This window comes from Simochromis diagramma, unplaced genomic scaffold (assembly GCF_900408965.1).
Source record: "Simochromis diagramma unplaced genomic scaffold, fSimDia1.1 OVJJ01000603.1, whole genome shotgun sequence".
In the NCBI taxonomy this organism is placed as follows: Eukaryota; Metazoa; Chordata; class Actinopteri; order Cichliformes; family Cichlidae; genus Simochromis; species Simochromis diagramma.
In genome coordinates, this window is record NW_024387414.1 from 21,275,107 (window position 1) to 21,300,750 (window position 25,644).

At 38.5% G+C, this 25,644-nt stretch overlaps 2 protein-coding genes across 16 annotated transcripts in view; both read left to right on the plus strand.

Annotated features, from left to right (window-relative positions):
• Positions 1-563: 563 nt before the first annotated feature.
• spi1b (Spi-1 proto-oncogene b) lies at positions 564-9,954 on the plus strand. 4 transcript variants are annotated; one of them, XM_040010821.1, is made up of 5 exons: positions 564-1,011; positions 1,527-1,617; positions 2,922-3,076; positions 5,738-5,888; positions 7,977-9,954. In XM_040010821.1, the coding sequence occupies exons 1-5, from the start codon at positions 970-972 to the stop codon at positions 8,288-8,290; spliced, it is 753 nt and encodes a 250-aa protein (XP_039866755.1). In that variant the 5' UTR covers positions 564-969; the 3' UTR covers positions 8,291-9,954. The 4 variants fall into 4 exon arrangements, with proteins under 4 accessions (XP_039866755.1, XP_039866754.1, XP_039866753.1 ...); XM_040010820.1 differs by having other exon boundaries at positions 567-1,011; positions 1,524-1,617; XM_040010819.1 differs by having other exon boundaries at positions 591-1,011; positions 2,880-3,076.
• A 3,087-nt stretch (positions 9,955-13,041) lies between these two features.
• mybpc3 (myosin binding protein C3) overlaps positions 13,042-25,644 on the plus strand; it is a 37,856-nt gene continuing 25,253 nt past the window's right edge. For 2 of the 12 annotated variants that reach the window (XM_040010801.1, XM_040010809.1), the window contains exons 1-12: positions 13,042-13,211; positions 15,706-15,975; positions 18,074-18,169; positions 19,183-19,260; positions 19,552-19,700; positions 20,165-20,282; positions 20,468-20,516; positions 21,264-21,302; positions 22,862-22,921; positions 23,065-23,067; positions 23,738-23,761; positions 25,387-25,550. In XM_040010801.1, the coding sequence (XP_039866735.1) occupies positions 13,187-13,211; positions 15,706-15,975; positions 18,074-18,169; positions 19,183-19,260; positions 19,552-19,700; positions 20,165-20,282; positions 20,468-20,516; positions 21,264-21,302; positions 22,862-22,921; positions 23,065-23,067; positions 23,738-23,761; positions 25,387-25,550 (1,075 nt within the window). In that variant the 5' untranslated portion in view covers positions 13,042-13,186. The remainder of the gene's footprint in view (positions 13,212-15,705; positions 15,976-18,073; positions 18,170-19,182; positions 19,261-19,551; positions 19,701-20,164; positions 20,283-20,467; positions 20,517-21,263; positions 21,303-22,861; positions 22,922-23,064; positions 23,068-23,737; positions 23,762-25,386; positions 25,551-25,644) is intronic. The other 10 variants (XM_040010802.1, XM_040010810.1, XM_040010803.1 and 7 more) reach the window with 9 other exon arrangements.

The following is a 25,644-nucleotide window of genomic DNA, read 5'->3' on the forward strand; positions in this document are numbered from 1 at the left end:
CACTGTTTACATGACCAAAACAAATGTAGTAGTCATTTTGCTACAAAGCACTCCTTCAGTCTCTCGGTTTCAGGTCCGCAGTCAGGATCCAGGCACATGGTTGCCATTTACATACTAAACATAGCAAGGTTGGTAAAATAGCATGGAATTTTTACTTGAGCCCTTGAGACAAAGCAGCTGAGCATTTATAAGCACCATATAGCCATGTAATACATGCTTTATAACATGTTGTTGTCTATTTGTAAACTGCAAGGGATAGTTGACATCATTTCAAGGGTTGATTTTAAAGCTTAAAAACAAAACATGATGTAGCAATTGTGAAAAAAATAGCAATGTTTATTTTAAATCTACATGATTTAAAAATGCATTATAATGTGCAGAAAGAATTTTAAAACGTAAATGTTTATATATACTAGTCCAGCTGCTTAAATATGACACGTTGTAAAAGCGCAGACATTGACAAAGAGCACAAACAACAACACGTTAAACGCTTGCAAACACTGTTGCCCACATTTATCACCTCACACTTGATGGGGGGAGAAACTGACAGTGAGGAAAGCCCTCGATGATGATTGGCTACCAAGGCATGGGACAGCATATAGACCCTGATAAATGTGAAGTTTCATGGTCTCCCCTGACAAATCATCAAATGGCCAGGAACCTTTTGCAGACACACTCTATTGCTCCCACCCACACTAAATTTACAGAAGTCAAAAGTTCCTTTTTCATTTTACAGTTAAACAGTGGGCCTTGTTTATTTAATTTTATCTGATGCAGTTGAAAGGCCTGTTTGAGCAGTAAGTGTTATAAGGTTGTGCTATACAATAAGAGAGGGAGACATTTTTTGGTTTTCGTTGACTGAGAGGAAATTTTGAAACATTGTGCAATGGTGCCGCAAAAGTTTTGAAAGGTTGAGAGAGCATTTTACCAGCAAAGCATCTGAGAGTCGGTCCTGGATAAGAGGTATCCATGTTCCATCCATACAGAATGGAGAGCTATCTCATTCAGCCTGTAAGTATAATTTCTTTTATTACAAATATCTAAACTCCGAGGAGACTTTCTAGACTTTGAAACTTAAACAGAGCTGACAGACTAGTCCTTTTTTACCGCAGGACTAAACAGAGAAACACTCTTAAGAATGGATGACATACATTTTTTAAAAAAATTAGATGAGTTAATGTGGTTTCTACTACAATTTGAATACAGGGCTTACAAAGTCTAAGAGTGTATTATACGATGAGGTACATGAAATTGAAACTCAAAAGTTCTGAGAGTTTCAGAACTGTAGGACAAAGAAGAGAAAAGAAATCGTCATTATTGTAGCAACACTTGAAGCTAATTTAAATGTGTATACATTTACAGGCGACTTAAACGGGTGTTTAAAATGTTACAAATAATTTACAAATCCATTCGACAAAATGCAGATAAGGGATATATTTTCTGCATAGTCCACATACACCATTGACTTAAGGCTTTTCATTAATGATATATACATTTTGTTGTTGTTGCTTTTGTTGTTCCAGCAGCACACAGATGAAATTTACGACCCTGAGATCTACAGACATCAAATTCCAGAATATTCATATCCTTATGTCCTAGATCCAGAAAGCCAGGCAGGTGAGTTTTACTTCAACGTTGATTTTTTCTAATCTTTTACTGTTTAAAGAAATTTAATGTAAATTAATGATGAAAAAAAGTTTGGACTGTGAAAATCCACTCGGTGATATTTAAATGTAAATAATTTTAAAATAAAAAACAAAGCATGGAGATTGTATTTAAAGATACTGATGTCATTAACTAAACTGTATTTTTAAATATATAAAAAGATTGATATTAAACATAATTTAGTCATCCTTCAAAAAAAAGTTTTGGCCATGGCTTAATGTGGTAACGCAGACTTTTCTGGTTTGTTGTACATAAAAAGACTGCAGTGTGTGCAGCTGGAGCACACTGGAACACAGGAAACAGATGCCATTTCTTTTTTGCCGCTATAACTACAGACATAGAACAACTTTCGCCCCATGGGGTTTTGTTAATATAAGAAAGGTGCTTTACTTTCTCTTGTAATCAACTGTTTTGAATGTTGCACTAAAACAAGTTGAAACTGGGCTGGCTGTGAAGGCATCACTTGTCATTTTGATGTGTTCTAACCTGGCGTCAAAAGATATCAAATCTTTATCTACACCCAGAAATGTTTAAATTAATATATACCGATCAAGGTAACAGATATTAATTACTGTTGTAGTGCTAGAGTTGACGTGGGAAATGCTTTTTTAACTATTTTTTGTTTATTAGTGATAAGACTGCACTTTGCATTTAAAATATTTGCATATTTGCAGTGTTAACACTTAAAAAAACTTGTACTTTTCAAGCTAGCTTATCTATCTTTTGTTTTGTTTTTTTCTAAACAACTAAATAAGTTTTAAAAATAAAACAACTAGGGTAAATTTGTAAAAAAGAAAATTGCAAATTAAAGACAGTCAGTGGCTGTGGTAATAATGCTAGTGTGGCAACAAACAGGAAAGAGCTTCATGCTGAATTCTCTTTTATTCATTTCACACTGTTGATGCAAACTCAGGCACTTTCAGAAAGCCAGTTTTCCACTTGTTGTTTGTTTAATTTCTTTAAATATCTCCAAATATGGATTTTCACAGAAATACATTGTGGCTTTTATTATGTCTCCACTGTCATTCGTGCATTTGTACAGACATTTTTTCGAGTTTAGATTTGTCTAAAAATCAGTCTGACTAGGTTTAATTTCTTTCCATTTTTTCTAATTTCACATGTTACAAATTCTGTGGTAGCAAAATAGTTATTACTGTACAAAAAGAAGAGAAAAGGTTGTGGCCATTATGCTGTTTTTCACCATCTCTATTTAGAACACTGGGACTACCATGCTCACCCTCATGTGCACCCTGCAGAGTTTGAAAACCTCCAAGAGAGCAACTTCACAGAGCTCCAGAATGTGCAGGCTCTCCACCCATCTGGGCTCTTACGACACGACACTCTACGATACGAAGCTGAAAACCTGCTTGATCCAAATCTAGCGGCTCATTCCCATGTGTTACAGCAACCAGTAAGTCCTCAAACCCACAAAACACAAGCAGTCATTAGTAGTCAGAGGCTAAAATGACAGTGATGCTGACTACTAAAGGGAATAATTAAGTACAAATGAAACTGTTGAAAAGAGCAAGTGCTGCCAGCAAGCTTTAAACTGTTGGTCTGCACTGTGCATACTTTAAACTAAGGCTTTCAGTGCATCATCATCAACTCCTCTAAATGAGTTATTTGAAATCACCAGTGAGTATGATAACACATTAAACTACTTTGATGTTATTTTTTTTTAATCTATTTAAAGCCACTGATATTTACACTATTCAACTGTGCAAGTATGAAGCATAACTATACTCTGCTCTCTGTGGTGGAGTGGAAAAAGCATTCACTAGAAACTGATATCTGTCAGCTGATTGACACATAAGCCGATTTTGCTACAGTGCACCATATATTTTTAGTTCTATGCAGACATCTTCAGAATCTACATAATTCGAGGCTGTTATTGAAATCACAGAGAAGATTTCGGGAGCTTGAGGCCCTTTAAGGTCCTGTTACAAAAATCAGGAAGTGAATCTTTTGAGTTACAAGAAACACTTTTATTTTAGTGCTTTTTTCTTCTTTCTTCCCAGTGTTAAAGGAAAAATTACTTTGAATAGGCTCTGTAGACTCAGCTAAACTCAAAGTCACATCTGCATGCTTCAAACCTCCAGTTATGAACCAGTGAACTAGAACAGAGATCTCTGGTTTTGGAAAACAGTACGTCTAACCGCTTCAGCGTCGTCAGTTTCAAACCCCATACATTTTGTTGCCTACCTCAGTATGAACTTGTGTTATGCAAGCGTGTGCGTGTGTGCCTGTTTTCTTGTATATTCACATGTTTCAAAGGAGAAAAAACCCCACAAAAATTCTACATACAATCTTCAGCACATGTGAGATCATGTGCATCACAATAAAAAGGACTTGTTTTGATGAAGATCACAGACTTTCCCCAAATCTTACCATGTATGTACCATGTATAGTGACATTTTTGGCTACATGCAAAGTTCATGTTCCCTATTTTAGGTGATGTTAAGTCCAGAGATGTCATAACAATAAACATTTCACTCAGTAGTGTGAAGACGTAAAGTCCTGAAACAAGCAGATACAGCTGACGTGTAGCATAAAAGCATAAGGGATTTTTCATGTTGTAAAACATCTTTTGATTAACCTTAAACTTCACCAAAATACTCACCTCATAAAGAGCAACTTGTGCTTTTGCTGTTAGCAATCACACAAAAAAACCCTCACCGAGCTTGTGTGCCTATAGGTCACATGACGGTTTTCACTTGTTAGCGAGTGAAATTTCCCTTTTAAAAAAACATCTGCCATTTTTTACGAGAGGAAAATGTTTGTGTGCTTGGAAAAAAAAAGAGACAGAGCGAGATAAGGTGTTGATACAGAAATTTAAGTGTAACAGGAAAGTACAATGTGAAAACCACTGTTCACACATGGAAATTCACATGTAGGTATCCGTACCGACCGTTGCCTCAAAAGATGTTATGAATACATTGACAACTATTGCCTGTCACACGCACAGGAGCATCCACACATCACAGCTCATGCAGAGAGAAACTTTGTTTTACGCTTTCACTTGCAGTGAGAACATCTTAGTGGAAACCCACACTTCACTGTACGTGTTTGATATAGAGTACAGTACAACAGTACCCAACGACCATAGCGAATAGCTGTGCAATGAAATATACTTTTGCCAAGCTTATACATCGGCATTGTGAAGATGACAATTCTACTGTTGCAGTGAAATGCTATACCGTTAAAAGTGTAATATGTTGTGGTCTTGCAGCACTACCCACTCAGGACCTCAGTTTTCATACTTATGGCAGAGCTGTCGGATGGCTTTAGATTTCACAAGCGTTTCTGATAAAGTGGTCACAGAGTGCATTTGAGAGTGGCACCATCATCTCTGTCTGCACTTTATATTAGTATCGTAGTTTAAAACTTTCCAAAAGTCTTTAGCTGTCAAACATGCGGCTTAAAAATGATATTATAACTAAACCCATGCACACATACATACATGAAATAGATAAATAGATGCATACATACTTAAATAAATAAAACATGTGAAACTGTGTTTGAAAAAACAAGATAAGGGCTAAATACCATACTTGAAAAAATGTTACATTGCAAGGAAAATTTCTTTTCTCAATTAAAACGGCAGACCTCTTAGGAAATTAAGTACAGCTACAAATACAAATTAAAAGATGGATTACATCATTAAGTTCTGTAGCCCTTGGTAGTTGGATTGGGCCACTCTGAACATGGCAGTATCTAAATGTCACATTTAGTTACAGCGGAGTTTAGTTGAACTGCTTTACAAACTGCTCTTTATTGCATCAGCTTGTAGAAAGTACTGTACTGTATACTTTTTTTTTTTTTTACCAATAAATGCTAAGTGCAATTTTGCGTTCTTTAGCCATCTTTGGTGCTAATCATTGTTTAAAATCATTCGCAAGAAGAAGCTCTTTTCTATGAAATGATACATCATTATTTCATTATTATTATTATTGTTTCACTTCAACTCAGGGGAAACCTGGAGATGAAAATAATTTAATAGTTAAATTATAGTCTACAAGTTAAATCATTGCAAATATTTTATTTAAAACTAACTTTGATTTGTATGCTACAGGTAACGTTCTTCCCTCGGACCTTGTATCCACCGCATATATCCCAGCGCAGCTCTGATGAAGAGGACCATGGGGCACGAAGTCCGCCACTGGAGGTGTCTGATGAGGAGTGCTTGAGAGATCGAGTTTCTTATATCCCAACAGGAGAGCTGGGTAAGGAACTAGATTTGCTGTACTCAGTCTGTGGCAGTTAGCATGGATACTTTAGGAAGCACCAACTGTTCTGACCGTGTTCACATTCATAGTCTCACTCTTAAGATTCTCAGGTCGTTGTATATCTAGAAGTTCTATGTCAATACTCTTTCTTTAGGTTCTTGAGTCCTGGAAACTAAAGGAACTTTCTATAATATCTGATCTGTATAAACACCATGTGGACGTGGTCCAAGTTCCTCCATGAATGCGTTGACCAAGACAAGGGGCATGTTCATTTGTTGCGTTTTAGGTCATGCATGAATCAAAGGTGCTTCAAGAGTCTCTGTCTGACTTACGGATGAGTTTTGCTTTCTGTGCACTTAGGTAGTGGACATTTGTCAATAAGACATGTCAGCTTTGTGTTCTGCTGACAACTTAAATTGCGCTTTTAGGATCAGCTACACGTTGCACAACAACTGCTGGTCTTGCATCTTCTCCGGAAATTGGCCACAAAAAGACAGGGAGGTTTTTTTTTTCTGTTATGAATTATCATGAATTTGGTCTCCAAGAATGGAATTCAATTCAACTCATTCACCCGTCCACCAAGCCTGTCACAGCTGTCACTAGGCAAGAGGTGGGGTACTCTGAAAACAGGTCAATTCAGTTCAGTTCGGTTAAAAGTTTCTGTCTCTCTACCCTGGATTTTGGAAAACATGCAGTCTGTAGAGTGGGAAAGCTTGCTACCTCGCTGGCCTTCTAATGAGGTATCTACAGAGATCTGTCAGTCTTTGGGGCATTTTTTTCTGCTGTGACCAAGTTCTGTATAAAAGTGGTAGACAGCAGCATGTTTGTTGAATAGGCATTTTTTCCAACACAGCAGGATTGACTCACACACCAGAGTCAGAATCTCAGTGTCAGTGGACGTTCTGGATCATGTCCAAATCCTTTCACAGTTGACCATTGTTCTCTGGCTTAACCAAAAGTAGTGTGCACTTCCTCTTTTATATTATTTAGGATGTGACAGAACCTGAGTAGTGTCTGGTGCCCAGTGTCAGTAGTACCTGTAGTCAAGTGGCTTATGCTTTATGCAGTGTTTTGTTTTGTTTGGGGGAATTTTTTTCTTTTAAACCAAGCACCGAGGTGAGGATTTCAGTGGAAGTGAATGTGCGTCATACTAAACTGGTACCATGTAAAATGCTTCCCCCCCCCCCCCCCCCATCGGCTTTACAGAGTTCCTTTAGTTTTGGATTGTGTATGAGTGGAAGTGAAAGGAGAAAAAAAAACAAAAACGCCATATTTCTCTGACTATAGAGACATTTTGTCCAAGGAGTAAATAGTTTGGTCGCATGTGTAATTGTCACCTACACTCCCGATCAGGTGGCTGTAAAAAGAACTCTTTTAAACTATAAATTCGATTTTTATTTAATTATTTTGTTAACAAATTAGTCACAATAATCTTAGAGTGCAAACGAATGATTTTTAAATGTCTCAAAAAACTACAGTATGATGATATTAGAAAAAGATATGTGTTGTGTTCCCATATAACATACAGCATAAACAGTGTCTTTATCTTGCTTTTGATGTGTACAGAAGTCAGTTGTCCTCAGTTTTGTTGTATGGCTACAGGCAGCCATGTGTAAAGTGATATAAATTAACGAACGACCTCCTGCATCATTAATGTGAGATCTAAGCATTGGTTAACCTACTTCAGATACAGTTAACTGTGCGTCAAGCTAGGTTCATTTCATTACAACAGAATGATTGTGTAAAAAATATGATGAATCATGGACGGCTATATCTGCAGGAAAAACATTTTCCATTGCTTCTAAGAACTTAAAAGCGTTTTAGTGCAAAGTCATTGCAGTGTCCTGTACGCACATAAAACAGATATTGTAAAATCAACTACTGCTCTGCTGAAACAGTTTTAGTTCTAATTTTCTCAGTGACCGATCTTTGAATTTGTGTAATTTGTATAAAGTTATACATTTCTTTATTTAATCTTTTATGATTTATATTCACATATATATATAAAAGATTTTCTAATCTGTAAGTAAAACAAAAAAATTATAATATGTCACTTCTAATGATGCAACTCTCTTGTTTCTAAAGGTAATAAAAAGAAGATCCGCTTGTACCAGTTTCTGTTGGACCTTTTAAGGAACGGCGACATGAAGGACAGTATCTGGTGGGTGGACAGAGATAAAGGGACATTCCAGTTTTCTTCCAAACACAAGGAGGCTCTCGCACACCGCTGGGGAATCCAGAAGGGAAACCGCAAGAAAATGACCTACCAGAAGATGGCTCGTGCTCTGCGCAACTATGGCAAAACCGGAGAGGTGAAAAAGATAAAAAAGAAGCTGACGTACCAGTTTAGTGATGAGGTGCTGGGCAAGAGTCATCTAGACAGAAAAGCATACATATAGGCAGGAGGAATGCTCAAATACTAGCACTGAATAATGAAAAGTATAGATTTAATCAGTCTTCCTGATGAGTACTGCTGCACAGTGTGACCGGGTCTTTGAAGGTACTAGTAAATGCAGCATAAAGCTATGGACCACAATCTTCCTTCTAAGACATGCTGGGGGACCGTTTAATAAGTACAGAAGAATCACCATAGAAAGCTCAGTTTGGCTTGTCTGTCTGAAATATTTGGAAGACAAAATACTCCAAATGATCACAATGAAAATAAAGTCAGGGCCGAACACGATTATGTGTAACACGCTGTTTGTAAATGTGTATAGAAATTTGTGAATGAGTACTTTTGAAAAGCTGTTATTGCTGGTGTTCCTTGTTGAGGTGGCCCGAGTTGGAAGTGAAAGTCATGTGATACCATGGTTTAGAGAGACCTTTGATACACACACCTAACAGACAAAGTCAATATCAGGAACTAGAAAGAATTCCTAATTACAACTACCCTTGGGCCATTTTAGTCAAAATAGCTTTAAAGTGTGCAGTTTATTACAGATTACAGTTTATTTCAGGCTTAAAGTAATACAGTTTAATGACTTTAGCTCAGTCTCTCAAAAACTGCAGGCAACTCTTGTCTGACGCCTAACTCTTGTGAATGAAATACAGACAAACAACATGTACAAAACAACCATAAAGTTGAACTTCACCTCTGAAACCACAAAACCACTACCAGCCACGGGGAACAATCATCTACGATCATCAAACTCTACAACATCATTTTCAAACACATTCATAAATCTTTGTTCTTAATTTTTCTTGTAGAATTTCTTTTTTGTCATTTTGGTTTATTGTGTCTTTTTGATAGAAAGTATAATAGTTTTCCTGTGTACGCAACTGAAATATGAAAAAAAAAAATACATGGTTTTTACATTAAGACTTTAAATCCATGGGTAAACAGATTGACTGCTTCTTTTCAAAGGTACTAAAGTCAGTCAGATGAACTTTCTGATAAACATTGCATCTCTGAAATGTAAAAGCAAGCTGGGATTATTGTTTTTCAGCTATTTGGAATCTGGAGCAATGAGTTCCAGCAGGTTACGTCTGCTTTTGTTTTGTAGCTTCATATTAAATGTACAAGCAGCAGCTATATGACTCTTTTCTTCAAACTCCTGGTATGAGAGGGATTTGACTTGTTCGCTGCCTGTTTAAAAGCATTAAGGAAAAGAAACAGAGCCCTCTCTTGGGTGGGGTGGATGTAGGCATGTTGACATCCCCTATGCAGTTTTAAGTGGGGGTGCACACATATATGGTAGACGTTCATATTCTGTTTGGAAATATCTGATATATTTTCAAAACTAAATTCTGCTTCATGTCATTCAACCACAGCAATGACATTCAACTTCTTTGTCATGTTGAACATGAACAAGTTCTCTTGTAATGTTTTTACTACTGTTTGTATATATTTAAACTGGATTTTTTAAAAATATATTTAAAACAGAATATTAGGTTTCATATCATGGTTTAGAAGACCGTATATGAAACGCTGTATGTTACAATTAAAAATCGCATGTACAAAGTTAATAAATTTTCCATCACCTTATCTGTATTGTGCTTCTTGCAAAGATAATTGTGATGTGATTTGGGCAAACACTGGAGATAAAACACAAAGAAGAAGAAACACAAAGTCTATATAAAGTTGAATTGTGTTAGACACACAGATTAAGTGACATCTCTCATTACAACTGAAAAGATAATCGTTCAACTATGAGGAACTATGAGGTTAATATGGGGCTGAGGAGGTGAAGTCACTTGTCACCAAGTACTTATATCTGCCTGTGTGTACTGACACACCGCAGCCACCAGTTCCCCTGTTCATAGAGGGTATAAAGAACCCACTATGTTGAAAGTTACACAACTACAATTTTTATGTTATATCACTGAGTGGGCAATGTAGTCCTCTGTTCATTTGTTCTCTATTTGTTTTTCATTTTCTAGAATAAAACATTTTTTAGCAAACTGTCTAAAGAAGACCTATGAAATGCTCACTGACTTCTCCGTTTCCACACACATCCTTTTTTAACTGAAAAAATAGGAACTAAATTTATTTATCATGTCAGAATCAAGTATGTCAAAGGCAAATTTTGTCATAGATAGATGCTCCTGTATGTGAAATATTAACATATGTAATGTGTTACTGAGGGTAGCAGATTTAAATATGTATAATGTGTGAAATTAGATATTTAGAAACTGTGTTTTATGGCATATTGTATTGACCTTGTACTGTTGAAGCTTCATCGTGGGCCAGAGAAAAACACTTTGAGAGTTATTTTTCATTTAAAGTGCTCAGCGTCTGTGTGTTGGTCTCACAGTTGCATTCTAGTTACGATGGCCACGGGTCTTTGGCATTATGGGAGTAGCCAAACTGCAACATTTACTACTGTAATCTGCAATATGTAAATATAAAGTTACCACAGCACCTGGTGTCTCAAGAGCCAACAGCTCCCCACAATGGCTGAGCTATAATTAATATCAATAACAAGTAGGCGTTAAAATGTCCTTCAGTCAAATACAGTAATTTAGAGCTGCAAGAGAAAGAGAACTGTGTACATGAGATGCATAAAAGCACCAGATTAGAGTATAGTATAGTACAATATAGTTAGTGTAATATAGTATAAACCTTTTGTAGACACAAATCCCTTTGGGGTGCATCAGGAAGGGCATCTGGTGTGACAACGTTGCCAAATCAAACATGCAGAGCTACACGATGTGGCAACCCTTGTGAATAAGCGAGCCGCTGATGGTAGCTTTAGTATAGCATGGACAAAAAAGAGAAGGTCTGTTAGGAGGTAACAAGAGAGAACGAACAGCAGAAGTGTGGAGTAACATTTAATTTCAGGACTGTGGCTGTCAAAGAGAGAGCTGGCTGATTCACAAAATCATGGGTTTGAGGCATGCCACACAGGCTGGATGTCAGTAAGAAGAGAAAGAGGACTTCTGGAGTAAGCAGGATGAAGCGGTAGATAGTGTCCCCGGGGGGAGAGAGTGGTGATTGGAACAAACTCCAAAGTTCATGAAAGTGAAGATAACAGAAAGGATTAGGAAGTGTTAGGTTGGTATGATACTGAAGAGAGAAATGCAGAACGATAGATAGTAGTGGATTTCGTGAAAAGGATGGAAAAGGCTGTGGTGAAAAGTCTAAGGAGCTTGGAAAGCTTGGTGAAAATGTGCTTCAAGAAGAGGAGGAGCACAGGGTAACATATAAGAATGGAGGTGAAAAGAACAAGTACATGAAACTATTCAAAGGAGGATGTTAACAAAGAAAAAGTGAGATAATCTGAGACACAAGCACAGAGAGGGTATAGATACGGCAAAAACTGAGTTGAAAAGGAAAAGGCTAATTGTGAGTTGTATGTAAGGCTGAACACTAAAGAAGAAGAAGATTAGAGAGGAAGTGTGCTGATGCCAGTTTTCAAGATGATGTACAGAGCTGTAGTAACTGCACAGGGATAAAGTTGAAGAGCCATATCATAAAGATGTAGGAAAGAGTTAGTTTAAGAAGAGAGATGATGATCAGTGAGCAGCAGCATGGCTTAATGCTGAGAAAGAGAAGTATAGATGTGATGTTTACTTTGAGAGTGTTGATGAAGAAGTATAGAAATGGTCAGACGGGGCATCACTGAATGAATCTGCAGAAAGCATGCAGTAGAAAAGAGTAAGCGAGTGGCAAGAGAGGAACTGTAGTACTGCATGAGGAAGTCAGGGGTGGCAGAAAAGTATGTGAGGGTGGTGCAGGGCACCATGAGGATAGTGAGTGAGTAGTGAGGTGTGTAGTAAGAGTGGCAGATGGGTTCAAGGTGTGGGTGGAATTACATTACTGAATTATGATGTTTGCAGTTGAGATTTTGATCTGTAGTGGGAGTAGGGTGCAGGTGGAAGAGAACCTGGGCAGGTGGAGGTATGCTGTGGAGAAAAGAGGAATAAATGTTTGTAGAAGCAGGACAGGGAGAAAGGTGTAACAGCAATGCTTCGAGGGGTAGAATTATGGTATGATGTATGTGGCATTAACAAAAAGGAGGCAGAGCTGAAGATTTTCATTGAGAGTGACGGGAACAGACAGGATTAGAAATAAGTACATCAGAGGGACAGTTCAGGGTGAGCAGTTTAGAGGTGAAGAGACAAGGCTTTGATGGAGGGATAGTGAATATATTCAACACGGCATGTTGAAGATGGAGCTGAAAAGAGGAAGAACACAGTGAAGATTCATGGGTGTAGTTAAGGAGGACATGTTAAGGAGGAAGATGCTAGAGATAGAGTGAAATTGAGGCAGATGATCCACCTCGGTGGCCCCTAAAGGGATCAAGCAACTTTGTATTTGCTCGACAACCTCATGGCTCAGTTGCTGCCAAAAAAACAACAAGATTGCCATGCATGTGTGTCCAAGACACAGACCAGTTAAAGACCTTATCCATTTGTAGTTTTAACTCTTAGACATACAGGCTAACAGGAGGCAGAACAGATGTGGGGAGAGCAGACTTTTTTTGGAATCAAAGTGCTAAATATAAACTACTGCGTTACATCTCTTCCCCTCCCTCTCAAGGCCTATCATTCAGCCGAGGTGCTGGAGGAAAGGATGGTTGAAATATAGCCCTTGGTCAGACGTGACCGGTGACAGGCGGTGGGCTGGGAAGTGGGGGCTGGGTCACTGCTGGAATGGGCTGCAGGAGTGGAGTGGTGTCTGCGGACACTGGCTTAGGACTAGCAAAAATGGCACAAGAGGTGGGATGGTTCATGGAAGGAGGGGAGGCATTTTTGGAAAGAGGCCCACTATTAAAGGCAGGGGGTGTTGAGACAGACAGCAGACTGTTTGGGAGCAAAGAGTCACACAATTTGAAGAGAGGAGATTGATCAGGATGCCAGAGCCAGTCAAAAAACCAAGTAAGTGGACATATTCGACTACCTTAGCAAACAAAGATGGAGCAATTTATTTCTCATCTTATTTAATGTTCCTACTGTTCTGTCACATGCCTGCTTTGAGCAAACTAATCCATGAATCAAAAGGTTTGCCATAGATATGAGTTCTCTTAATAACTGTAAACTTTTAGATACACTCTTTATTGTGATATTACCACGTTCTACCTTAATATCTAGTCAGAAGAACAACAATATGGCAAGACATGTGTAAAAAGTACATGTGAGAAAAAGCTGAGATGGGCCACACCCCTCTTAAGCAATGAACCACAACCAAACTGCCTGCCTAATACCTGCATATCATTTTCGTTATAGACGGTGACACAGCCTTTGTTTTTTGTTCATAGTGTTTTTATATGAAAAGTTTTCTAAACAGACTTAAAACATCATTTTAAATATAAAGCTTATTTATTCCCATGCAATGACTGTAACCTGTGTAACTGAGAAATGACATTTGGAAAACATAAAGAAAATGTAGCTCTTCCTTTTCATGATTATTAAATGAAAGGTGGTTCAATATGTTCACTTTGTACAGCTTAAAGATGTGTAATGCAGTTGACCAGGTAAATTAGCAGTATTCTTCTTCCATCCCCTCAAATTTAAATATATTCCATGGCTTATTAAGGTGCCACAAGTGCCTTTATCAAAATGCTTTATCAGCCATCATGTAGCCAGGAAGGGAAAATCAGAACCTACTACATTCGTGTGCATGCAGTTGTTGTTTCTCATCAGAAAACACTCTGAACTTGAAGCCCTTTTTGGTCACGTCAGTAGCTCACTTACACATCTCGCGGCGCAGGTGGAAACATCGTCTGATGTGAAATCGACACTGTCACATTTCCAGCATCACTGCATTCACAAAATGATTCACTGATCCAAAAATGCCCCGCAGGATTCCAACTTGACAAATGACTTTCCACAGTTTTCTTTGCGCTCTTGAGTGGGAAATGAATGGCCGTTTGAGGAGCGAGAAGCCTGACATGTCACATATCCAATGACAAAGAGTGCAGCCCAAATGGCCAAGCTTGTGTGCGTGTGTTAAGACCTTTAGTGTCAAGGATTTGTTCAGGACAAATTGTCTTGAGCCCATAACATTACTGACAATTACTATCAGTACAGTGCGGTCAAAAAGATTGTTTTCAGTCAAACATTTAAAGACAAGAATAAATACAGCAACAACATTAAGAAAAGCTGTAATAATATATAAATGAACACATTTGGCTGCAGAAGGTGCATTCAGCTCAATCCTAACCTTTAACACTAATCACTTGTTAATGTGATTGAATTAAACAGAGATTAAACTGTAAATGCCAACATTTAACCCGGTCATCGTGAGATTCAGCTGAAATAATAGCTAAACATATCCAAAAAATAAGGTGAAATTAGGTTTAAAAGACCACTAATCAGCTTTACAATTACTAATATTCTCTAAAAATAAAACTCAAGGGAGTCTATTTGACTTTAAAGCCAGACAGCAGTATGAAAATTAGAACAGTACAGATGATTGACAACATGACAAGAAGGGCACATTATTCTTCCTCTCCCTTTAAAGTCACAAAAATAGCATCCAGCTAATCCCTCAACTATGATACCTGCAACCCCTGTTGCAGCTTAAGCCTGCCAGCCTCATTTATTAGTCCAGTACATATGCATCCTATATTTAAACTCATACTTGCGGGGCCATCTGTTAACATGTGGAGGGCTTTTTTTTCTTTTTTTGGTTTGTGTGTGGTTTGGTGAGGACTCGCTGAAGACTGTCCGCCTGCATTACGCCAGCACAAAGTGTGCGATTCATAACCGTTAAACCATTAAACATGTCAGTCAGTCATGTCAGTCACGCTCCCTGTTTTTAGGCTTCTTCTAAAGATGACAAGCACTTAAGAGTTGCTGAAGAAATTTTTTCAGTCTTTCAGATTAAAAGTGTTTAGCTTGTACACATACAGTACAGCACTGTTAATGCTTGTTCACGTTCCAGAATGTGCTCCAGAATTCATTTTTGTCTTCTAACTTGATGTTTGTGCTCTGACAGGATCTGTGTGGAGTGGCAAAAGGCAAATTTATTGGTTTTCAGTTAGCCCCACCCAGTGTGCTGTGGACTGTACAACATTTTTCACCCTGGGCAGCCATGCTGAGCTCATGACTCTTCTAGCTTTGCTGACATATTCATACTTATTGTTGCCCCCATATGTCTTGTTCTTTCTTCAGAATTTCTTCGGGCATGATCTTTGTTTTTTGAGCAGAGAGAAATTACCCAGATGAAAAAAAGTTTAAATAATGTCAAATCTCACAGATATTTGTCATTTACTGTTTTTACAGCATGATCAAATTCTAATCACTGAATTGTCGGTGAGATGATGGTATCTGTGTTCACTGCTGGCCTGGCAGCATATGAGCTTTAAAGAAAGAAAGTTAAATTGACACATCAAAGGTTTGCTTTTAATTTCCAACCCACCCTCCCCAGTTTCAGCATTTACCAGGAAACCAAAGACTCAGGAGGCAGAAGAGGGGTCCTCTGTGATCTTTGAGGCAGAGACCGAAAAGCCAGACGCTAAAGTAAAATGGCAGTGCAACTCAAAGGACATTGCCAGCGACAGCAAATACATTATTGCAGCCGACGGGAACAAGCACTCGCTCACTATAAAAGTTATTACCAAAGAAGACGCCAGTGTCTACGCAGTGATCGCTGGGGGCTCAAAGGTCAAATTTGAATTGAAGGTGGTGTCTCAACCAGGTGGGAGATTGCGATGCTGCTGCTGTGCATTTTAGTTCTCTGTGTGCTCACCTACGGGCTGTAATGTCATCACTGTGCACAAAGCAAAATGGAGCACTCGATGCAGAAAACCACTGAAGCAGTAAATAGTTGACACATTGCATGCACTTGATGTTTCTGCACATTCTGACAGCACCCTCTGACAGCTACTCAAAACCAGATCTCTGAAACAGCTCTGTATGCTGTGCATTTGAGAGATGTTTGCTTTAAAAGGATCAGTTTGACATTTTGGGGAATGCATCATTTCTTTTTCTGTCGAGAATTAAGTTAGAAGATTGATGAAACTCTCGTATTTGACAGCTAGATTCAAGGTTATAGTCAGCAGACAGCTGGCTTAGCATATAACTCATACTGTATTAAGGGCAGCTACCTTGACTCGGTCCAAAGATTTAAAAAAACATCAGACCACCTGTGCATGAAAGGGCACCTCTATAGCTCACTGTGAAGTTGCTGGGGAACCAGAAATGACTGTGTCGAACTTTGTCTTGACCTTTTTTAAAAAGAGACATCTATAAAGGTTTAGACCCTCAGAAGTGGCCAATTGTTATGTGGTTAAATGTGTTTTGTAGTTGTGCATACAAACTTAGGAGAGGCATTCTTATGGGGCTAGAGTAATCAACTTAAAAACTTGTTTTGTGTTCTGTTGGATTTCAGTAACCCTGCTGCCCCCGTCCCTGCTGGAGTCACAAGGTGATCAGCTGTTGGCTCATTAGAACAAATCTATGACATTCAAGCCTGGTTCCCTGAACGGAAAGCTCTGTATTAAGGGACTTTAAAAGCTTGAGTGTCGTCACACTGTGTTTTCCCCAAACATGACATTGTGATTTTTTAACACATCAAAAAATCCTACTGAAACTACATGAGAACCTACGTGGTCCACTAAATCAAAAATAATTGTCCCAGAAGGGACTTGAACACTAGTCAGCTGGCGTAAGGGTCTGTGACATTTGGCTTTGTCGCTATAACTGGAAACAGGCCTTCATGTTGTTTCAGTAAGACTTAAATTGTACATAACAGATGGTGGAGAGAGAGAGAGAAGTCATCCAAGCCAGTGGTCGGATGACTCGTTGTAACGTGACTAGAAATTACACAGCTTCCTTCAGTTAGTTGCATGCCTGTGTCCTGGGAACTGTTGTCTCTAAATACAAATGATATTACAACAGCAAGTTTATTTCCCAAAAAGTCCAGCTCTTCATTTGAGGCCGTGAACACACCTACTCACTCGTTTAACTTCACTCCTTTTGTCCTGTATTTTATCGCACCTGCACAGCACTCTAATGTACATTGAGACGATTGCCAAGTGTGTCACGGAGCAACATTTGTGCTATTGCATTTGTGTTAGTTTATCGGTGTGACCCTTTGGCTTTAGTAAGATGTAAACAAATGTCAAAGAAAGACAGCGGCCAAAGTGCCCAGTGTGCTATAAGGGACTGGCCACAGCTGTCTGGGGCTCATATCATAGCCACCTTTACTCTGTTTGCATGACGACCTTGACCCACACCAGTGCATTATTTCCTCATGAGTAACCACCACTTGACTGGCACTGAGGAAAGGCATGAGAGGCAGCTGATAACACATGGAAAGTCAGCGGGCCTTTAAAAAATGATAAGACAAAAATATTTTGGTGATGAATGTTGGCCAGATACCTTTGTGGAGATAGGTTAATTGAAAAATCTAAATTGCCCATAGGTGTGAATGCAGGAGTGAATGTGAGTGCGAATAGTTGTCTGTCCCAGTGTGTTAGCCCTGCGACAGACTAGCGACCTGTCCAGGGTGTACCCCGCCTCTCGCCCTATGACAGCTGGGATAGGCTCCAGCGCCCCCCGCGACCCTGAAAATGATAAGCGGAAGCGAATGGATGAATGTTGGCCAGAGAGTTTTTGTTGACAAAACACAAAAATGTTTTCAACTCTCGTATTATTTATGTTGTTTCAAAGACTAAAAACTCACTATTTGGAGCTGATTCTTTGTTGAGGGGGGAACAGAGGGGAACAGTGAATGGACTAAACGTATGATTGTCGTTTCTCTGTGCCTCTCAAATGTTGCTTGCTATCTTCAGCTGAGGCCCCTGCTGATGGAAAACCAGAAGAAGCCCCTTCTCAGCCTGCAGTAGCCCCAGTTCAAGAAGAAACTCCTGCCCCAGCACAAGCTGAGGGTAAGTTCATTTTTATCACTCAGTGATTCCTTTGTTCTCTTACCAGCTGTCCATTTTTATAAAATATGCTGTGAAAATCATTCCCTGAATGCTCAAAAATGCCCCCAAATATCCCATAACTGTACATGTGTACTCCACAAAGACTTTGAAAACAGCTGCCATTTGTAAGAAAAGGCATTGCCTGGATGCTATTTTAAGTTTTGCACATGCTATGTTTAAAGAAAAGGTCTCCAAGGTCCTGTAATTCCATGCAGCAGGGTGGATAAATACAGGACCCCTCAGACTTTTTAATGACCTTCTTTTAAAGAGGATTTCACATTTATTTTTACTGTAGTAGAGTAATGTCAGATCAAAAAGTGTCATATTCTATTTAACAACAACAGCAGAAAGTTGAATGGTTTATGTCATGTGCCTCTATGTGACAAGTGCATTAAGGAGGCAAATACAGGACACAGGAAATAACCTCAAACAATCAGCAAATCCAAACATTTGCCAGTGAAAAGTTGTCAGAAAACATTAGAATGAACCTCAAAGACAGTGAGCAAGTTTACTCAACAAAGGGCAAAAGGCGACTAAGACAAGACAGATGCAGAGGGATGAGGACATACAGCTGAACTGGACAAGACAAGAGATGAGAGACTACCACAATAAAACAGGAAGTAACACAGGCACAACAACAGCCACACACAGAGACTTGACAACCTGACATGAGGAACAAGGAGGGAATATAGTGACCACAACAGTAACTGAAACTAAAAAACCCAAGCATGAACACGAAATAACATGCACAAAGCTGAAAAACAAAACAATAATAAACAATTTAGGAATGACCCCGAGGATCATAAACAGAACACGAGGGACCGAAATATAAAAAAGATTGGGTCAGCAGCCCAGGACCATGATAGGTTTGTCTTAACTCTCAGAGCTAAGCTAATAATGTGCTATTTTCAACATAATGAAAAACCCAAACATTTTTATAATTGAAGTTTATGCTGTAGCATTGTATTTTTCAGATGCACATCCTCCAGACACCAGACAGGACCTGACTGGACTCTTCACAGAGAAACCTCAGAGTGGAGAAGTCACTGTAGGTGAGTAGCTTCAAAATACAGGATATAAAATTAAATACATTTAATCCTTAATCTAATCCCACAGAATTAACCAGCTATGTATAGGAAGGGTGGACACACAAAAGCAAAGATACTTGTAATGAAAATACTTAAAAAGTAGAATATTCTATCCTTTTAATAAAAAACAAAAAGAAGCTATATCCCACAATGAATGTAATGTGTATAATGTGCGCTCAGTAAGATGATCATTTGTAGAAAAGGTAAAGGTGCCATCAGATATGAGAATCAAATCCAAGCCTTGTTTTCACACAGGTGAAAACATCACTTTTGTGGCTAAAGTGAACGCTGAGTCGCTGCTGAAGAAACCCACGGTCAAATGGTTCAAAGGGAAGTGGATGGACCTGGCCAGCAAGTCTGGAAAACACCTGCAACTGAAGGAGACATATGACCGCAACACCAAGGTGGGCTAATGCTAAAAAGACATCACAACAAGCAACACTAGAAGAAATTTGGAATAACATATGTTAAAAGCTATGCTTCCTTTCAAGGAACACACAAATGCAAGGGCTCATGTTGTTTGTCACTAAAATGACCTTAAGGCTGGAATATGTAGCATTTCACGCTGAAGCAACCGACATGTTTTGCAAGTCCTGCCCTTCTCACTCTCAGTTGGGCAACATCTTGCCTCAGGCATTTATCCTGAAAGCACGACAAACCACAGGCACGCTATCTTCGAGGTAATGACACAGCAGTGACACATCAAACCTGTTCGGAAACCCAGAACTTCAAGGAAACTTAGAGATTTCAAAGGAAAGGAGGCAGGGAAAATCAGCAGACCTAAAAACATCCCACATACACACAGCAAAACACATTATATCTCCAAACACATTAAATCTCACATCTCTTTGCACACATGTGATTGCAGGTCTACACATTTGAGATGCACATCATTGCTGCCAAGGCTAACTTTGCTGGAGGTTATAGATGTGAGGTTTCATCCAAGGATAAGTTTGACAGCTGCAACTTTGACCTCACTGTTCATGGTGAGTGTCCTTATTTTATTAATGTGACCCTCTTTTTATAATACATACACACACACACACACACACACACACACACACAAAACATATATATATAGATACAAATACTATACATATATATATAGATACATATATATATATGTATACATGCACCACAGTGATTTATGGTATTGGACACTTTCTTTCAGAGGCTCGTGCTCCAGAGGGCCTGGATATAAGAGCAGCTTTCAGACGCACGTAAGTTTTATTTAAAAAAATAAAATTAAATAATAATATATGTCATTCCAAGAATAAACAAAGTCATGTGACATTTTTAAAAAGATTTTAAAAAGTAAATTGTTTATATGAGTTGTTCATTGAGAGTTTTACTTCCTCATCCCATTTCTTTAATGTCACAGCTATAAAATTCACATTCCCTTTATAAAACTATTTATAATCCATTAATCAATCACACTTTTTCTTCAATATTGTATTACCAGGCTGACTATATTTTAATAAAAGTGAAATATTGTCATATGTGAAGGGTACATTTTGATACATTTTTTGTGATCTGTTTTCTGTAATCTCGTTTTATAATCAGAAAACCATTTTATTTTGGATTTGTTTCATATGAACAAACCAGTTTTTGCCCTCTGTAGAAAAATACAGAATATTTCTAAACAGTCTAAAGATGGCTATTTAAAGTGTGAAGGAAGGACTGAATTATTTCATTAGATGAGCTGGAGTAATTACTTCTGCATGTTTTCGGTAGATAACAGAAACACTGAAAACCACTTAAGTACCCATAGGCAGATATATTTTTGCACATGCTTTAAATCAGAGTCAATGGGGAACAAAACTGCAGCCATCACTTTGCCGTCAGCTTTGTGTATGATAGCGAGGACTCAGTAGATTATAAAGTCAATGCACAAGTACAGTTGCTAATAAACTGCAGTGGATTATTGCTGTCTGTGAAAAATAACTGTGGAAATGCTAACCTGTCAGGAGTGAAGGCGGTAAGAAGAGAAGTGGACCAGGAGCAAGGTAGTAAAGGTGTTTGTTGCAGCAATTGAGGCCTGTATTCAAACTCTGAGGACTTTGTTAAAGAACAGAGAAATCAGGATGCAGATCAGAGACTCGTCTCTCTTCTGTGGCCTGCCTTTTCTCTGCCAAACAAACCCAGTGTTGTGAATGATACGGCCTCCCTTTTGCAGATTTTTGAGAACGACAACAGAAGGAAGACCTTGAGAGAGAGCTAAGTGTGGGACTCAAATTCAAAATCCAGAATGCAACTGCTAATTATAGCTACGATTGTGTTAATCTTCGGCTCTCCATATGTGGAGATTTGAGCTATTAAACTGTTAAGTGACATGCCGCTAGTTGCATCTGTCAGCTCCCTCTGATCTCCTCCTGGGTCTTCATCAAAACACCAAAGCCAGCTGCACAAACAGCTACATGGCAGAGTGAAATTGGACGGTGGTTTGATCATACTGAAAGTGCAGGATGTGCTAAGACACAGGCTTTTCAGTAGCCGAGCTCTTCCATAAGGGGTTGCCACACAGAGGAAGTGCAGCTATGGTGTGTTGTAACTCCACCGCATAAACCAGAGACTCACCTTCTAATCCTGCTGCCGGGTCACAGGCAGGAGCCAAACACACAGTCACGTCTACTGTGCCCTTGTTTTTATCTGTTATCCCACTCATGAGCAGCAAACAGAGCCTATACCATACGGTGACTTGTGTTTGCTTTAACCTTCAGTGTTTTGCTTTGTTCTTGCGTGAATGAATGCTGCTGCTCATGGCTTGAAGAACAGTTCTATAGTTTTGGGAAATACAACTTTTTGACTTTGTTTCCAGAAATGAAGTAAAGTTATCCTAATGTAACAAGAATGGAAGGAGATGTAAACGGCTTGCCTCGATGCCTTAGGCATGACTGGCTTTGCTGTTTTGCTCTTTGTTAAAAGATGCTGGTATAAGACAGATACAGCCATTCCGCAAAAACAAGAACACCATCTTGTGTAATTTCTTAGTAAACTTCCATGTAGTAAACTATTTGAGTTTCAGCAGGGATTGTAGTCACATTCAGATGCACACTGGCAGCTGTGGGCACCACAGTTGAGCAGTTATTCCTGTTAAACTTTTCCAAGTCTGCTTCGAGTCCGGCTGGACTCATGAAGCCGGTATGCTGTATTTGTGGAGCTTTGTGGATAAGTTTCCACCTACATTAACTGGACCAAACAGACCCCGACCCCCCTGACTACACCAGCATAAAAAAATGTGTATTTCCCAAAATGAAAGCTGCTTCCTTAAACATGGCAACATCTGTCTTTCCAGACAAAAACATCTGCCTGCACTTCACATCTTTCCATTTGTTTTCTTTTAGTTTCGGCGTGTCCAATCCAGTTTTTTTTCTTCCAACATTTTGATATGCAAGCATGTCTCTCCCTTGCATATTGGAGTAAACAGGAAATAATTTACTGAGTCTGGGAATGTGGATTTGTTTTATTTAAAATAGACTATTTCTGTTTAGTAATAACATTTACTTATTGAAGAAATGAGAAAAAGGTAACCTACTGGGTTGTTGATATTTTCTGATTCCTGCAGTAGCACAGACGGAAATGATGACTCAGGAGAGCTGGACTTCAGTACTCTATTAAAAAAGAGGTAAGCAATTACAAACTAATAAACAAAAAAATTCTAATTATTTATTGTCTTTCAGCTTTTGTTGTTGTTTTTTTGGGGGGGTTGCCCTTTATAATCTAAAACTCTCACACTTTCATTCCTTCTGGATCTCCTTGCATCTTCAGAGAGTAAGCTACTTCTGCATTTGCAAACTAAAAGTTGGAATGATCACGGATCTGCAACCAAATAAGCCTGAACACAAACTAACAATGCACAGTGATAATTTAAGGTGGCATGATGTGTTCATTATCTCCGAGCTTTTACATTTGTCTGTCACGCAGAATAGAAAAAAGTGTTACCATTTTTTAAACGTATACACATGATTTTCCATCACATAACATCCTGAGTCACTTTGTCAGATCCCATTTTTTTCCTCACACTTTAAATAAATCCCCTGCTCAACACTGTCACAGCCCCGAAGATCATTTCACTCAGTCTATAATAAGTCTGACAATACTTCCACCTCCGTGCACCTACGTTTTTCTTTGAAAGTCTTCGGGGTTAACACATGTCACATCCCTAAAATCCGCATATATGCCTCACTATAAGCAGACCCTGTGTTAAAATCCAAACAATGCATGCTTTGTTAGCATATGAGTCATTTTTGACTGACGCTGTGACTCAGGTTTAGCGTGTGCACGATTGCTTCAGTGCATTTTAACCATTGTAATGATATTTAATGTGCTTTAAAAGCATATTTCTAATTTGCTGATTGCATTGCTTTTGAAATGCTGTGTTTTAACTTTTCTGGTTTGTTTTGCCATATTTGCCTCTTGGGTTCTACCTCTGAATGAGCAGCAGTTTCTTAAAACCCTCAAATCGGTAAGAAACTGCTGACACGTTGTCTGAATGTCACTGGGAAACTTTTTGTTGTTCTGTGTTACGTGTTTTTTCCCCCATGACAGCAAACATTTGACTGCAATAATTAATAGTAATGCTGAAATCACGATCATTCTTAGCTGATTAAGTGCTGCTAGTCTATTACAGAAGCATAAGCAAGAGTCAGTCATTTTGACAGTATGTAAAACAAATGCAGAATAATTCCCCATTACATGATGCACAGAGCAGGCAGACGGAGTTAAACAAAACTTTACTCAGGAGGCAGTCTCACACCAAACAAGACATCAGCAGCAAGTAAGCAACAAGGAAACAGATGACAGGTACACAGAGGTACACAAGCAGTGTGCACAGCTTAGTTAATCCAAGGTATGAAAAGGAGACATTCACATTTGTAGTGAAACTGCTCTAAAGAAAAAGAAAATGCACATTTTATCTTATTTTGATACAAATATGTTGATATTAATGTTTAATGGGGATCATATTTGCTAGGGAAATTTAAGCATCTCATAGTTTTTCACATCTATAACTTTTATTAACAGTGACACTCTCATATGGAAGGTGAACAGCGCAACTGGACTGTATAAAAATAATGAATTTCAGGCCTCAATTATGGTGCAAGGGAAAGCTGTTTTCTCTATTCCTTTTATCTATATTATTTCTGCCTCTTTTCTGGCAGCCAGTTGTTTATTTAATGGGGTTAGGCAAGTAGTTTAGGTGCCTAAACATAACCAAATAAATAAATAAGTTCACATAAAATTTAAAAAAGTAAAAAAAGAAGACGAAGAAATACAAAGTAGGTATATATGGAAATATAGTACTACAAGTAGGTCAAACTCTTGCCATGCCTTCACCACCACTTTAACCTTTTTTTCAATCATCAAGTTTTTTGTTGTTTTCACTACCAAATGTAATTTAGTAGCAAAGATAATACATTGTTATGAAGCAGGGTACAGGGCTGTGGTTCAGGAGGTAGAGCAAGTCATCGACTAACCGGAAGGTTAGTCATAAAATCCCTGGCTGCTCAAGTTTGATATTGAACCCTGAGTTGAAGAATGAACATGAGAGAGAAAGCATTTAGGCGAGGGAAAAAAATGCTCGTTTAAATGTGTGTGTGAATGAGACATGTTGTACAATACACTTTGAATGCCTAAGTAGGACAAAAAAGTGCTATATGAGAAACTGTCCATTAACAGCAGCACAAAAAATGTGCATGGGGAGCTTCATAGAAAGCCTTTCTCAGGTGGCTCAGTAATTTTGTTCATGTAGTTTGTAATACTCCTAAATTCTTGAAATTAGCTTTACAATAACTACAAAATGAGATCAAGCCCATAATGACACAACAGGAGATTACAAAACACAATCGATATCGATCTGTTTAAACTAATCGTTAGCTACAAGTCTGTAAACAATCTACTAAAATGACTGTTGAACGGTTGCTTGTTAGTTTTTCAGTATCGAATAATGAACTGATGCATGCGATATCAATGAATCTGACTGTGTCAGTTTTGCCAGTGTGTTACAGTGACTGTCCCTGTTTTAACAGCCTGCTTCTTTTCACTCATTCGTGTCACTGGAGTGGTTTTAACATATCTGTCTTTGTGTGTTAGAACCGTGCAGGTGCACACAGAGACCGATGTGGATGTGTGGAACATCCTCAGCCAGGCTCCTCCTACTGAATATGAAAAGATTGCTTTTCAGTACGGAATCACCGACCTGAGGGGCATGCTCAAGAGGCTGAAGAAGATGAAGAAAGATGAAAAGAAAAGTGAAGGTTGGTGCGCTGAGCTAGTAGCAAAACTAACACAATTTAAATGAAAACCTAACAGAGACTGATTATTTTATTTTATTTATGCTCTGAAACACAG

Coding starts and splice junctions, on each gene's coding strand:
- spi1b (XM_040010818.1), top strand. CDS start 970: ATGTTCCATCCATACAGAATGGAGAGCTATCTCATTCAGCCT. Junction 1,618..2,879: donor AGATCCAGAAAGCCAGGCAG/GTGAGTTTTACT, acceptor ATCTCTATTTAG/AACACTGGGACTACCATGCT. Junction 5,889..7,976: donor TATCCCAACAGGAGAGCTGG/GTAAGGAACTAG, acceptor TTGTTTCTAAAG/GTAATAAAAAGAAGATCCGC.